The sequence below is a fragment of the Xenopus laevis genome, chromosome 7S (assembly GCF_017654675.1).
Source record: "Xenopus laevis strain J_2021 chromosome 7S, Xenopus_laevis_v10.1, whole genome shotgun sequence".
Lineage (NCBI taxonomy): Eukaryota > Metazoa > Chordata > Amphibia > Anura > Pipidae > Xenopus > Xenopus laevis.
Genome location: NC_054384.1, coordinates 29,414,553 through 29,430,833, shown reverse-complemented (window position 1 = coordinate 29,430,833; position 16,281 = coordinate 29,414,553). Strand labels below are relative to the sequence as shown.

Genomic DNA, 16,281 nt, shown 5'->3' with positions numbered 1-16,281 from the left:
GTTTTCTTCAAACAATAAAATTTAGCATGTGGTAAATTACTAATTTACAAGAATCCTAATTTCAAAACAGCATATCCGTATTAACTCCAGGGTATTTCATTTTATAAGTCACACTTCTCAGCGCATATCAAACAATCACTTTCTCCAGTGTTAAAAGTGCAGACTGAGGAGTCTGGATCTCTTGTGCATTTTACCTGTGCTGCAACTGGAAGTCATGTCACACCTGACGCATTTCACGGAGAACAGCCTCTTCAGTACTATAAGCACCTTGTTTTATTAAATTTAAATTTGGAGATTTTACACCAAAAATCTGTGCATATGCTTTGTATGGTTCAAGAAACACAGAAATCTGTTGCAACACTCTGGTGACTATAATTAATGTTAAAAATATTGCACTAGGTTCTGTTATTTGTTCTTTTTTCCATAGCCTGCGCAGCAATGATCTATAATTTTATCATGATTAGTAAGAAAATGTACAGCAGCTAAATTAAGCAGGTATGATATGATATAGGAGAACAAAAACAGGATTTTTAATACTCACCGTAAAATCTGTTTCTCTGTAGTCGATAGGGGAACACAGGGACGCTAGGGATTAAGCTCCATCCTCCAGGACACTTATGAAATATGTTAAAGGGGCGTGTCTGGGTAGCCAGCTTAACCCCACACACTTACTGTTCCAATCAGTTTGTACCAAAGATACTGCTATATTTACTTAATAAAAAAAGAATAACCAAATGGCAGAAAGGTAAACAGGATGAATATTCCCAAATAGACCAACGTGGTCAACAATTCCTCATGAGTGCAGGAAGCCCTTTGTCCCCTTATCGACTACAGAGAAACAGATTAGATGGCGAGTATTAAAAATCCTGTTTTCTCTGTCGTCTCTGGGAGACACAGGGACGCTAGGGGACTTAACAAAGCAGCCCCAGAACAACGGGTGGGAATTGAGGAATTGAATTGTAATGTATTGAATTGACACTATCACTGCACCACCGAGTGCAGTACTTTGCGCCAAACACCACCTCAGCTGAGGAGTACGTGTCAATGTTGTTGAATTTTGAGAATGTGTGAACGGAGGACCAGGTGGCCGCTCTGCAGATCTGCTCCACTGAGGCAGAATTGCGCCATGCCCATGAAGCTCTGACTGCCCTTGTCGAGTGGGCTCGAAAATTCAGTGATGGGACCTTCCCTTTAGACAGATAGGCTTGTCGTATTGTTTCTTTGATCCATCTTGCTAGCGTTGCCTTAGAAGCTGCCTGGCCTTTTTTATGTCCCACTGGTAGTAGAAACAGTGAATTAGATCTTCTGTTTTGATCGTTCCACATACCAACGAAGTGCTCTAACGACATGCAACTTGTGTAACCGGCGCTCTTTGTCATTTATGGGATCATGACATAATGTTGGTTCTACAATTTCCTGATTGACGTGAAACTGAGATACTACCTGTCATAGGACAGCTTTGTCTTTGTGGAAAATTAGGAATGGTTCATCACATGACACAGTGCACTCACTTCGGACACTAGTCTTGCCGAGGATATTGGCACTAAAAACACTACCTTTTGGTCAGTAGTGATTCCAAAATGGATCCCATGGGTTCAAATGGTGGATCAAGTACTAAGTTTAAATCCCACCCTGGTACTGGAGAACGGAACAGAGGTCTTATATGTTGCTCACCCTGTATGAATGTGCATATGGAATCATCTAATGCCAGTCTTGTCTGAAATAGCACAGATAGGACTGATATCTGTACTTTAATAGAGCTTAGCTTTAGATTTAATTGGAGTCCTCTCTGAAGAAAAGATAGTATCCTAGGAATGTTAAGTTCCAGAAACGGAAGACCCCCTTCACTACACCAGTTGTGGTAGGAGTGCCAGATTCTGTGGTATGATCTGGACGATGTCGCTTTTCGGGCTTTCAGCATGGTAGAAATTAGTTCTTCCGATAGCCCCCGTCTCCTCCAGATGTCGGACTCAATAGCCACCCCGTCAAAAGGAACAGTTCTGGGTTGTGGTGAGCTATTGGCCCTTGAAGGAGGAGATCTGATCTTGGGGTCAATCGCATTGGTTGATCCACCGACATGTCCTATAGGTCTGAGAACCATGTCCGTCGTGGCCAATATGGTGCCACTACAATTACAGTGATTTGTGACTGTTTGATCTTCTTTAGCACCCGAGTTAGCATGGGGAGAGGTGGGAATACGTAAACTAGCTTGAATCGCCAGGTTTGGGTCATTGCATCTGTTCCTTGCGCTGCCGGATCCCGACTGCGGGCAAAATACTTGGGCACTTTGCTATTGCTTTTGGAAGCCAAGAGGTCTATCTAGGGTTGACCTCAGCAATGTACACCTCTGGGTGTAACTCCCATTCTCCGGGCTCTAACCGATTTCGGCTGAGGTAATCCGCCTTTGTGTTTGATATACCGGGTATGTGGATTGCGGACAGCATCACCTTGTTGATTTCTGCCCAATGTAATATTTGTTGTGCCTCTGCCTTGCTGCGGGTTCCTCCCTGGCGGTTTATGTATTGTGGCATTGTAGCTTTGCATTCATACTGGTTTCTCTTGAAGCTATTGTGTCCATACTTTGAGTGCCAGTCTTACTGCTCTTAATGGTAGGGCTACAAACTGGTAATGTCTGTTGGCAAATGCGAATCACAGGAAACGGTGGTGAGGAGGCCAGATTGGTACGTGGAGATATGCGCCCTATATGTACAAGGACATCAATAGTTGGCCCTCTTCCATTCCCCTGATCACTGAGAGTAGGGTTTCCATTTTGAATCGGGTCGAACAAACAAATTTGTTCACAATTTTTAGGTCTAGCACAGGTCTGAATGATCCGTCCTTCTTTGGGACAATGAATAGATTTGAGTAGAATCCCGAGAATTTTTCTTGAGAGGGTACAGGCACTATGACTCCCGATAGTTCCATACTTGTGATGCATTCTAGGAAGGCTTGAGCCTTGGTGTTGTTGGACGGCACTCTGGACATGAAAAATTTGTTGGGGGGGGGGGGGAGAGCGCGAAGAAGTCTATGCGGTACGCCTCTGATACTATCTCTTTGACCCAGGCTGTGCAAAATAAAAAATGTTTCTAATATAGTTGGTCAGAACCCCCCTGACATTCCTGCTGATGGACTTCGCGCTGATGGAGAATAAAACATTTTCTTTCATCAGAAATTCTACAACAGACAACAGGCAACCCCAGGAGCAGGTGTAACCCTTGCATCCTAGAGGGGTAACCTACTGCGAGGGACTCCACCGTGGGGCAGAATTCCCAGTTTAAAAAAGGCTGGTCAGAACCCCCCTGACATTCCTGCTCCTTAAAGGAACAGTTCCGTGTGAAAATAAAAACTAGGTAAATAGATAGGCTGTGCAAAATAAAAAATGTTTCTAATATAGTTATTTAGCCAAAAATGTAATGTATAAAGGCTGGAGTGATTGGATGTCTAACATAATAGCCAGAACTCTACTTCCTGCTTTTCAGCGCTCTTGGTTTACACTGACTGGTTACCCTGGTTACCAGGCAGTAACCAATCAGTGACTTGAGGGGGGGCCACATGGGTCATACCTGTTGCTTTTGAATCTGAGCTGAATGCAGAGGATCAATTGCAAACTCACTGAACAGATATGTACCATGTGGCCCCCCTTCAAGTCGCTGACTAACTCCGAGTTAGAGAGCTGAAAAGCAGGAAGTAGTGTTCTGGATATTATATTAGGCATCCAGTCACTCCAGCCTTTATACATTTTTGGCTAAATAATTATATTAGAAACATTTTTTATTTTGCACAGCCTATCTATTTACCCAGTTTTTATTTTCACACGGAACTGTTCCTTTAAGGAGCAGGAATGTCAGGGGGGTTCTGACCAGCCTTTTTTGAGCTGGGAATTCTGCCCCACGGTGGAGTCCCTCGCAGTAGGTTACCCCTCTAGGATGCAAGGGTTACACCTGCTCCTGGGGTTGCCTGTTGTCTGTTGTAGAATTTCTGATGAAAGAAAATGTTTTATTCTCCATCAGCGCGAAGTCCATCCTTCCGTTAGCAGGACACTTAAAAAAACTGATTGGAACAGTAAGTGTGTGGGGTTAAGCTGGCTACCCAGACACGTCCCTTTAAAATATTTCATAAGTGTCCTGCCTCCTGGAGGATGGAGCTTAACCCCTAGCGTCCCTGTGTCCCCCAGAGACGACAGAGAAAAGACAAACTGTAACACATAGCCTACATTTACCCAGACTGCATTCTAATCATACAATAATCCTGCACTACTGTAAACAGATCTAACCTGTACCAGAACTTGCCACATCCAATTTCACAGGAGTCGATTGCCAAAAATAAAAACCTTAAAAGGACAAGGAAAAGCTAAATATAATATGGAGTGCGGGGAAAGGCATACATGTTTACAGGCTATAAGTGTTAAAATTACGCTGAAGAGAGTCTCTGTGTCTGTCTAGTATTTGGTTTGGGAGCATTTTCACATCGTAATTATCGTGAGCGAACTTTCGGCCCGCTCTTTCTCCAGAACAAGCACAGTTATGCCTGCCCTCCTTACAAGTGTGACCAATCAAAATGCTAACGGCTGTTGTTGAGGTTACATGTGTCCTATTCCTCATACGTAAGACAGCAATTCAGCTGTAGTTTACTTTTTATTCACAAACAGCGCTGATCTGTGTCTGTGTATGGATTAGCTAGCAGCCTTTCCAAAGTTTATACCTTGCAGCAGGTATCTTACATATCTTAGGTATTAACTTTAAATGTAACACTACAAAATCTTATTAAATTAAACAATCCCAACTGTATTCAATCATAGACACAGAAAGACTACAGCTCTTTAAATGGATATTTTACAAGCATAAAATAAAAACAGCTCTTTTAGGTAAGGTTTTAGAGGCACCTTGTGGCAGACTCGTTATTAAGATGGACGGGCACAAACAGATGGGAAGGACGTGCATGGTGAGGCAAGCCAGTCAAACATGGCAAATGTTATCTCCTAATGGAGAGAAACACTACACAGAGAGATTATCGCCTTTACAGAGAGTGTTTAATAAAAAAAATATTAAAAAAAGTAGCAATTTGGGAGAGGGCAATGTGACAATTTAAATGAACTTAGTAAAAATGAGAGCCTTGTCCTTTAATACAGCAACTGCAATGGAACTGGCTTCCATAGAAAAAACTAGCATTCAATTGCATGGTGGGTTTATCTGGATAGACAAAATAATAAAAAAGTAATCCTAAATAGAGAACTTCCATTTTAAAGAACCAAGGGCCACCCCCTAGAACCATACGATTAATGGTGAACGTATACTTGTTAGTTAACTAGCCAATTAATGGACAAAGTTCTGTCTTTTACTTCCACGCTTATTCCTGGTACAGCTAGAGCTGAATTATTTCTAATCAGTTGACTCTGAGGCAGCACAGAGAATATCATAAAATGGTGGCTCGATGTAAAAAAACAATATAAACTGATATCTATATTCCAGTTTTGGAAGATTATTTTATAGGCCACTTTAATAATAAAAAAAATGTGGACAGTAATGTCCATACTCTGCCAACCCAGCAGAGTTAAGTGAGGCTGGAATATCCCGTCTGTGATGCACAAGAGAGACATATACTGCTAATAAATAATGAAGATGCAATAAAATGGAAAAGAGCCTTATTATGTAATAAACTTTAAAACATATTGCAGAAATGCAATTGCATGCACAAAATAAAACTCTTACTTTGTTCTATTTATTTGTTGTTGATTGAGAGGATGCGTCATAAAATCAGTTGCCCATTTAGAGAGTGATGGAAGATATTCTTGTATTTCTCCCATAACATCAGCTTGATTTAATTTCAACTGATACCTGAAAGACAAACGCATCTTTTTCTTTCAAAAATTATGATTATTACTATGAAACAGGCAGCCACTGAAACTTGCAAAAGTTGGTAGTATAGAAAGTTTACACAAAAAGCAAGTCCTGAATGCAACCAGAAATAGCAATTTCAGCTGACTCGCTGGGGAAGATGTGATTTCAGAGAATGATGTGCCCTGTTGTGAATGTACCACAATTGTAACTAGTGACCTTCAACAACACTGGCACCACAAGACAAAGAAAGTGTTATTCAAAATTTTATAATGAATTAAAATATTGATTCAAGGGAGCATAAATAAAAAGGCAGAGAAAAAACTAAGTGATTAAAACCATTTAAACCTAACGAACAGGGAAGGAAAAAAAATAATTATAGTATCCATGTATTAGTTAGTCTTGGACAAAAGTCCAGCACTATATTAAATAAACCACAAAATCTGTCAACAGCTAGCCTATTAGTTTTACTAACTACTTTGTGGTTTATTGGCCTGTTGGTCTTTTCAGGTCAACAGCTTTCGAAATGTGTGTTTAAATCAAAAATGCTTTCAGCTGACGTGGTCAGCTGAAAATCAGACTTACATTTCTTTTAGATACTTCGGTCCATGAACTGTGTGATGGGCAAGCTCTTGCAGCACACTGTCAGTAAACCCACACGTTGTTGCTCTTTGAAAGATATCATGGAGCATTGTGCCATTCAGCATTTGACGGGATCCTTTATCACACACCTAAATATAACAAAAACCAGTCGGGCATGCCCATGTTTGTCAACAATGTATGAGGAAATAAAAATCAAAGTGCCAGCATTACAGAAAACAAAGACATACAGTAGAAAACAGCACAAACCATAAACATTAAGGAGCAGATTTATCAAGGTTCGAATGGAAAATTCAAATTTACATTTTTTTTTTCACAAAACGGTTAAATTTGACTAGGGAGTTATTCAAATTCAATTTCAGTTTTTTTTTTTCTTAAAAAAATTCTAATTCTCTTTTTGAGATTGATCATACTCTGGCCCTTTAAGAATTCGAATTCGACTATTCGCTACCTAAAACCTGCTGAATTAGTGTTTGAGTCAATGGGAGACGTTCAGGGATCACTTTGGAGCTATTTGCAGCCATCCTGACATTCAAGTTTTTTTCGGAGAAGAAACTCAAATTGAGTTTTTAACTTCAAATCGAATTTGATTCGAGCTTCCGGGTCGATTTAATCCATCTTAATTTTAGATATTAGATAATTCACTCTACAATATCAAATTTCATTCCTGAACCAGCTTGTGTTTTTTTCTTTTTAAGTTGTAATATTGGTGTGTAGGCAGCTATGTCAGGTCATTTTGCCCAGTTATGTGATTTCAGAAAGAGCCAGCCCTTTAGGATGGAACTGCTTTCTGGCAGGCTGTTGTTTCTCCTAGTCAATGTAACTGAATGTGTCTCAGTGGGACCTGGATTTTACTATTGAGTGCTGTTCTTAGATCTACCAGGGAGCAGTGTTAGGGAGTTGCTATCTGGTTACCTTCCCATTGTTCTGTTGTTAGGCTGCTGGGGGGAAAGTGAGGGGGGCGATATCACTCCAACTTGCAGTGACTGAATTTTATCAGAGCACAATTCACATGACTGGGGGCAGCTGGGAAACTGAAAATATGTCTAGCCCCATGTCAGAATTCAAAATTAAATATAAAAAAAAATCTGTTTGCTCTTTTGAGAAATGGATTTCAGTAGAGAATTGTGCTGGAGCAGCACTATTAAGTGATATGTTTTGTATATATGTATGTATATTTTTATTTGTATAGCGCTCCTTGAGGGCAAAGCACTGTACAGCAAAACAATAAATTAGTAGTAAACAAGGAGTCACTGAAATAAAAAGTAACAATAAGTGCATTAGAAATACAATTCACATAAATATAAAATATAATTACAATACAGATTAAGTGCTCAGTGTCAAGGAAACAAAAGTCTAGAGGACCCTACCCCGTAGGGCTTACAGTCTAAATGGGAGGGTAACAGAGGGGTATTAAGGTGCTGCAGGTTACAGTTTGTTACACTGTTATATAAGTGCCAGTTCCCAGTGCAGATGTTATCCAGGTGCTCCCAGAGGTAGTCTTTGAGTTTTGTTTTAAAAACATTGAAGGAGGATTCTCTCCTGAGAGATTCAGGAATGGCATTCCAAATATAAGTAATCGCAAGAGAGAAGGGTTTGATACGGGAAACAGCAGTAGTAGTGGGGGGTACAACCAAGCGGTTGCTCTGAGAGGAGCGGAGGTTTCGGCCAGAAACATATAGAGAAACAAGCGTTAGGTGCAGAAGAATGAAGGGCTTTGAAGGTTATGAGGAGGAGTTTATAAGTTTTTCTTTGTTTTATAGAAAGCCATGATAAGGACTTCAGCAGCGGAGGGGCCTGTACCTTTTTGGATGAGAGTAGGATAATTCTGGCAGAAGTGTTTAATACAGACTGTAGAGGGGAGAGATGGGAGTTAGGGAGGCCAGTTAGTAGAAGGGTACAGTAATAAAGTCTGGGTAGGATGAGAGCATACATGAGCATCTTGGCCATAGCCGGTGAAAGGAAGGAACAGATTTTGGCAATATTGCGTAAGAAAAAGTGAAAGGTATTGACAGTGGTGTTAATATGATCAGAGAAGGAGAGAGAGTCAAAGATTGTCCCCAGACAGTGTGCCGAGTTGACACGATTAATGAGCATGCCATCAATATAGTTAGTGAGTAAAGATAGTTTTGAAAAAAAAAAAAAATTCCCATGACAGTTTTATTTGTAAAAACATTTGCTATTGAAAGCAGCATTTGCTTAACTTCTGGTTGTTACTTTGTAAACAATGTTGCAAAAGTCTTGGTTAAATAATAAAAGGCACTAAGTTTGCCCAAGTTTTTCAACCCAAAACCGCCTGCACCCGCCTTCTGCCCAGCTTGCCCGCCCCTCTATAGTATCACAAAAGGGGCAGGGCATGGAGAGAGCATGGAGGGTGTATGTGCACCTATGAAGTGTAAGTTTGTGAGCAGGGAGAGTAGGCAGAAGAGCTACCCACAAGTTGCTGAAGTCGGCCTGAACCCATCTGACCTGCGGGTAAATCAGTGGTTCCCTCTGAGTTTGGGCCGGCCCGCACATTAGCAAAAGACAGGTCTGTTAATCAGCTGCCTGGTCTTATACTGTTTCAACAGTTTGAGCCATCAGGGCAGAGAATAGAAAGGGACAAACAAACAAACATTGCTTTCAGTAGCAATATTTATACAAATAACTTAAAAACACATAGAAAATTTGTAATGAACGTATATTTCAAAGATGCTTAGAATGATTTTTTCTTTTATCAGGAAAAATTTTTTTTTTTAGGTTGACATTCCCTTTAACACAGTCAAACCAGAAGACCAGTTCAACAATACAATCGGATTACTTTGCCTAGCAGACAAATGCAACAACCACACAACAACCAATTGCCTTATGTACACATAGGGTCAGATATGTTTTCTAAATAAGGTAACTTTTCTATTGTCAAGGTCTGTATATTTTTACACAGATAATGGTTCAAGCTAACAGGGAATATCTGTTGTTGGGATCCTACTGTAAAATGCATATGAAACCTACTGTGTTTTCAGTTTTTTGCGGACTACTTTACTTAGGACTGATCTAATTTGCAATTACTTTGCTCAGAGACAAAAATGGCTAGTGCATAGTGACATTGGCATGTGAGATCAGATACTAGTACAGTAACCACTATATAGACCATTTTGGCAGCAATTGCTTATAACAAAACAAATGGTACCTGAAATGGCATTGAATAAGTACGTTATTCTGTGTCCAATTTTTTTTTTACATTTTTTACATATTTTTGGCTTAGGTCACAAATCCTGGCTTATATGAAATATAGTGCAAATACTAGTGAAAGACGCAATGTATTTTTCTTTCATTCATGCCCCTATGTAAAAAAATATATTTATCCCTTCACACAAAATCTCATCCATATTAAATATTGCGATCCAAAAGACAACATAAAATTATTAATAAAAAGCTAACTCAGTTAATTTTCCTAATTCATCCTTATTACCATACATGAGACACTTTACAGTTCTTATCCTGTCACATTACAAGTACTATTTATATCATCATTATTTATTATTATTTATATCATCATTATTTATTATTATTATTTATATAGCGCCAACAAGATACGCAGTGCTTTAACTTAGTTATAATTAAACAGGAAATCAATGGTAGATAACAAACAAGGGTTTACAGAGTACAATAGGATTGATATATATTTTGTCCCATGACTTTCAGTTCTTGCTTGGAGTTATGCCCAGCTTTTTTTATTTGTGGCCCACTGACATGGGGAGGCATATTTATCAAGTCAGATTTCAAATTCATGTGAGTTTTTTTTTTTTTTAAACTCCCTTCTCGTTCTAATGAATTCAAAATTCGACTTGGTGAAATGTATTAATAAAATCGAATTATTACAACATTTAAATGACCCAGAAACTTTAATCGAATTTGATCAAACTCGATTCGAGTTTTTTCTCCGAAAAAAACTTGAATGTCAGGAAGGCTGCAAATATCTCCAAATAGACCTCTCCCATTGACAAACAATAATTCAGCAGGTTTTAGGTGGAGAATAGTCATATTCAAATTCTTAAAGGGCCAGAGTAAGATAAATCTCGAAAATCTAATTAAAAATTTTTATTTAAAGAAAAAAACCCAAAACGAGTTTGGATAATTCCCTCGTCGAATTTGACAATTTTGACCATATAAAAAAAAATAGAATTTTCAATTTGACCCTTAATAAATCTGCCCCACAGTATGCTCTTGTCCCTTCTTTTGCAGATCCATTGCTGATATAATATTGTTTATTTGAATCATCCAAAGATGAATTAACAGGCTTCTCTCTGAAGTTAAGGTGTTGTTACATTATGAGCAATGACGCACTTGCCATTGTCTATTTTATCTGGAATAAACAAGTAAATCTCAAGTATATTTAACAAATCAGTTCCTACTACATTTAATTGAAATTGCTGTGGTTATGGCAAGGATGCAATATCTCTATGAAATTATATTGTTTTTGGGATACTGCTGAAGGTAAGTGCAATATGAACCAGCATTCTCCAAGAAACAAATGTGTGGAGACAAAAGTGCCATTGCCCTTAAAAGCTTTTGAGTGACATGGAATAAAATACAGGTATGGGACCGGATATCCAGAATGCTCAGTACATGGGGTTTTCCAGATAACAGATCTTACCTTAAAGGAGAACTAAAGCTTAACTAAAGAAGTAGGTTTAAATGTTGTACATTATGTTTTCTGCTTCTGTACCACAGCCCTTTGCAGGGAAGATCTGTATCTCCAAAGATGCCCCTGTAGCTCCCCATCTTGTTTTCTGCTGATTCACTGCACATGCTCTGTGCTGCTGTCACTTACTGAGCTTAGGGACCCACTCAAAATATACAATACATATAGAATAGAAATATCACAATATAAGGCTGATTAGTAATTAATACAGATAATTACTACATGGCAGCAGAGAAAGCAGTGGAATTAGCATTAGCATTTAATAATCAGACCTGTAGCATCAGTTTATATTACAGACCAACCTCAATTTCTGCTGGATAATTTGTGACGACCCCTAAGCTTAGCTTCTCAACAGCTGCTCAGAGCCCACTGAGCATGTGAGTGTCACAGACACTTTCCAAGATGGTGACCCCGTGACAAGTTTGAAGTTCTGGATCATTGCTGCTATTGAAACTTTAGGCTGATGCAATAAGTTCACTATATAAAATATGTCAGTTTTAGCCACATTAATTTTTAGGGTTTAGTTTTCCTATAAGTCTACTAATTATATCTTAATTTGGATCAAATACAAGGTACTGTTTTATAACTACAGAGAAAAGGGAAATCATTTTGAAAAATGGAGTCTATGGGAGACGGACTTTCCGTAATTTAGAGCTTTCTGGATAACGTGTTTCTGGATAATGGATCCCATACCTGTACTATAAATGACAATCTTGAGCAGGAATACAACACCTATGAAATGAAACACAAAAATAGCACTTTAGTGCAATATGTTGATAGAGAAAAGGAAAAAATACCATACCAACCTTGAATTTTTCGCTCAGCACTGATCTCCTCAAACATCTAATTCCATTTGCTATGCTAGTACCAGATATGAGCAAATCGGGGTATAAGATAAGATATCCTGTGTCTCTGCTTATGGTCCATGTATTGTCAACAGAACAGTTACCTTCCAAGTGGATTATATCACCAGGTTTGATCTGAAGAGCTACCCTGCAAGCAAAAGGTTTCTGTATATTAGAAAACATCATCTCACTATGATTTGTTGTATACTATAAAAAAATCACACATCAAGAGGTCAGCAAATATTTATACCCTTTGTATCCCCTGTATAAAATATATATGAAAAGGGAGCTATGATCAACAATGCAAGAAGTTGGCTTGCAGCTAAAGCTTTCATGGAAATAATCAGATGCATGGGACGGTAAATCCATAAGGTTACAGCCTACAATAATTTTTTTTTCTGCACTTCTATAAATACCAGTGGAGGAGGCCAAAAGAAGGTCTTAAAAGAGACGTTTTTTGTGAAAAATAGGAATCTGCCAGTGCATTTTACTGTCTTACATATAGAAGGAATGTGTTTTAAAAATTAAAATTTGTTTCAGGCTGATTTATTGAAAACGTCCCCCAAAACCCAACTAGCCCTGTCCATTTTTCTAATTCGTCAGCTGAATTCTCTGACTGTACAGGGTAATCAGAGGCACTCAGCACACTGCATTGTGGGATAAGAATCAACTGGGCCGACTTGATATGGAACTGAAGTCCAAGCAAAGTGTTTTTGCTTGTGTGACTGCAGGGCTGTGATTAGCTATCCCCCTCCTACTGTGCTTCTGGCAGGGACCGTTAATACACACCCACGGCTCATTTGAAACACAGACTGGGAGAGACCACAGCAGATCTATAGGGAGCTTCAATAACTGCCTGTTTTTAAAGAAAACATTAATTTCTATTCCAGTGTGAGACTGGAATCAGATATAATTCATAATTGCCTACAAGATTGGGCATTCTTTAGTTATCTTATATGTCCCCTTTAAAAAAAGCATTCAGCAAGATGGCATAAACATACAGAGACAAAAAACATTTTTAAACTGTGGGGGTTATGTAATATGAATTCAATAGAACTTAGGGCAAGAATTTTGTAATTTTTTTTTACCAATCATCCTTTAAAATGCAGAGCTCCAGATCATCACCCTCCTGAGATGCTGTAATAGTCAGATGTTTCTCTTCTCTTTGTGCATATACCTCCTTTATATGCAGAACACAGTACCTGTTGTTGACACCTTTGCATAGTTTAGTTTTAGGAATTATTTTCCTGGTTGGTCTAAAGAATAAAAGTAAGAATCATGTTTCAAGTTTGTAGAGGATAGAGATTGTAATATTTTATCAAGACAGATATAATGTATATGGGATGAATTAATTCTGGCCCACCAATATACAAATCACATTATAATGGATAGCTTCATTACTAAAAATGCATGTAGGGACTACAATGGGTAGAGAGAAGAGGGCAGAAGCTGGGGATATGGGGGAAAAATGAATGGAACTTTTTATGGGCAGAGTACAGGGAAGTGATGGAAGGCACAACACCCTACAACTGACAGGGTACGGTACTTGGGTTAGAGATACAATGGCAAAGAAGGTGACAATGTATGTAGCTGGCAATACATGCTCCGATTTAGGTGGACAGATTGGCCACAGACAAATTATTGTAATGCACTCCCAATATTGGAGAAAATAGCTCAGGTGCATCTAATAGAAATGAATATCCACTTATGAGTGAGTGAAAAAAAATAGAAATAAACAAAAAACATTTTTTTTCACTCATTCATAATTCCCATGAGTGCTCCATTTTTTTCATGTGCATATATATATATACACATACACACACACATACTGGGGGGGCAGTGGATATATAAAAAGAGCAGAATGGAGGCCAGTGGACATGGTGGGAGCCCATATTCAAGTGGATACAATGGGGAAAGAAAGGGAGGGGGGGAGACCAGGGCCAGTGTATATGAAGGGGGCAGGCCCAGACTGGTAATCTGTGGGTTCTGGCAAATGCCAGAGGGGCTGCTGTAAGATGTCACAGACAGGCACTATTTAGTGGGCTGGTGGGGGGCTGTATGGGCCTCTGGGCACCTGAAATGCCAGGGCCTATTTTAATTCTCAGTCCAGACCTGGGGGACGACGACTGTGAGCCAGTGGTTAAAGGGGGAGGGGGGAGACAGGAGGCCAGTGGATAAAGGGGGGGGACTGTAAGCCAATGGTTAAAGGGGGAGGGGGGAGACAGGAGGCCAGTGGATAGGGGGGGCTGTAAGCCAGTGGATAAAGGGGGAGACCGGAGGCCAATGGATAAAGGAGGGGAGACCAGGGGCCAGTGGATAAAGGGGGGGAGACAGGAGGCCAGTGGATAAAGGGGGGGAGACCAGGGGCCAGTGGATAAAGGGGGAGGACTGTAAGCCAGTGGATAAAGGGGGAGGGGGGAGACAGGAGGCCAGTGGATAAGGGGGGTGCTGTAAACCAGTGGATAAAGGGGGAGACCGGAGGCCAATGGATAAAGGGGGGGGAGACCAGGTGCCAGTGGATAATGGGGGGAGACAGGAGGCCAGTGGATAAGGGGGGGGGGACTGTAAGCCAGTGGATAAAGGGGGAGACAGGAGACCAGTGGATAAAGGGGGGGACTGTAAGCCAGTGGATAAAGGGGGAGACAGGAGGCCAGTGGATAAGGGGGGAGACCGGAGGCCAATGGATAAAGGGGGGGAGACCAGGGGCCAGTGGAGACAGGAGGCCAGTGGATAAGGGGGGGGGGGAGACAGGAGGCCAGTGGATAAAGGGGGGGCTGTAAGCCAGTGGATAAAGGGGGAGGCCAGTGGATAAAGGTGGGGGGGAGACCAGGGGCCAGTGGATAAAGGGGGGGGACTGTAAGCCAATGGTTAAAGGGGGAGGGGGGGAGACAGGAGGCCAGTGGATAGGGGGGGCTGTAAGCCAGTGGATAAAGGGGGAGACCGGAGGCCAATGGATAAAGGAGGGGAGACCAGGGGCCAGTGGATAAAGGGGGGGAGACAGGAGGCCAGTGGATAAAGGGGGGGAGACCAGGGGCCAGTGGATAATGGGGGGGGGACTGTAAGCCAGTGGATAAAGGGGGAGACAGGAGACCAGTGGATAAAGGGGGGGGACTGTAAGCCAGTGGATAAAGGGGGAGACAGGAGGCCAGTGGATACGGGGGGAGACCGGAGGCCAATGGATAAAGGGGGGGAGACCAGGGGCCAGTGGAGACAGGAGGCCAGTGGATAAGGGGGGGGGAGACAGGAGGCCAGTGGATAAAGGGGGGGGCTGTAAGCCAGTGGATAAAGGGGGAGGCCAGTGGATAAAGGTGGGGGAGAGACCAGGGGCCAGTGGTTAAGAGGGGGGGGGAGACCAGGGGCCAGTGGATAAAGGAGGCAGAAGAGAGAAGAGGATAAAAGAATAGTAATAATAATACAAGTGACGAGCATACAACAGAAAAGGGAGCAGAAGACAATGGCAGGGAAAAGGCAAGGTGACAGCATTACAGGGCTAAATGAGATACAGTCAGCGCAGTTCTTTATCAGCTGCCTCCAGTCGTATCTCACTTGTCTTGTGACTTTTCCTCCGGCTCAGTGAAGCTTTGCTCCATCATAATTTCCAATAAATCATCTTCCGGGGGCAGCTGGCACTCAGCACTCACTGGTTCCATACTAAAGCCGGGAAAGAACTCAATTAGGACATATACAGGAGGGAAAATAAATACCCAGCGTGGAACCACTACATAATACAGTGCTGAGTCTGACACTCAGTCGCCGCCCATTTCATGCAGCCCGCGCTGGTAGTACGGAAGCTGGAAGCTGACAAAAGCCTGCTTTGCCGCTTAGGGGAAGGGCTAAAGGCTGGGAGAAAGGGTATGTTAGGCAATAGGATTACAACTCCTTCTTTCACCCCTAGCAGATCTACAATTTTCTCCTATTGGAAGCAAAACGTTTAAACTGTTCACCAAATGCTAAAAGATCGACAGAGGAATCTCAGTGGCCTCACTGCCCCCAAGTTACGAACTCGCATTCTCATTGGTCACATGCATTGACATAATGGCTCACGTGACAGTAGTCACCTGATTTTTTGTTCAACATGGCGTCTTCCACAGCCTAAAGCCCAGGATTGGGTTCCGTGGTGCACTGACTGACTGTTGTGGCCTAATACTGAAGTCACTGTATGCTGGCACGGGGGGGGCACTGCCCTTCTGCTACTCCTCTGTGCTTCTGCATAGCCAGAAAACTCGTGTTTTGAACAATACAGGGGGACCCTATTTTTTTCCACTTTCCCTTTAGTACTTAGATGTTGAAGGTGATCAGAAAATGAGAAATGTCTGAC

At 41.2% G+C, this 16,281-nt stretch overlaps 1 protein-coding gene across 1 annotated transcript in view; it reads right to left on the bottom strand.

The window, feature by feature from the left end:
• The window catches only part of dna2.S (DNA replication helicase/nuclease 2 S homeolog), a 43,644-nt gene extending 28,031 nt beyond the window's left edge, over positions 1-15,613 (bottom strand). The window contains 5 exon segments of the mRNA NM_001085762.1: positions 5,709-5,834; positions 6,420-6,565; positions 11,925-12,111; positions 13,052-13,219; positions 15,510-15,613. Coding sequence (NP_001079231.1) covers positions 5,709-5,834; positions 6,420-6,565; positions 11,925-12,111; positions 13,052-13,219; positions 15,510-15,613 — 731 coding nt within the window.
• Positions 15,614-16,281: the final 668 nt, after the last annotated feature.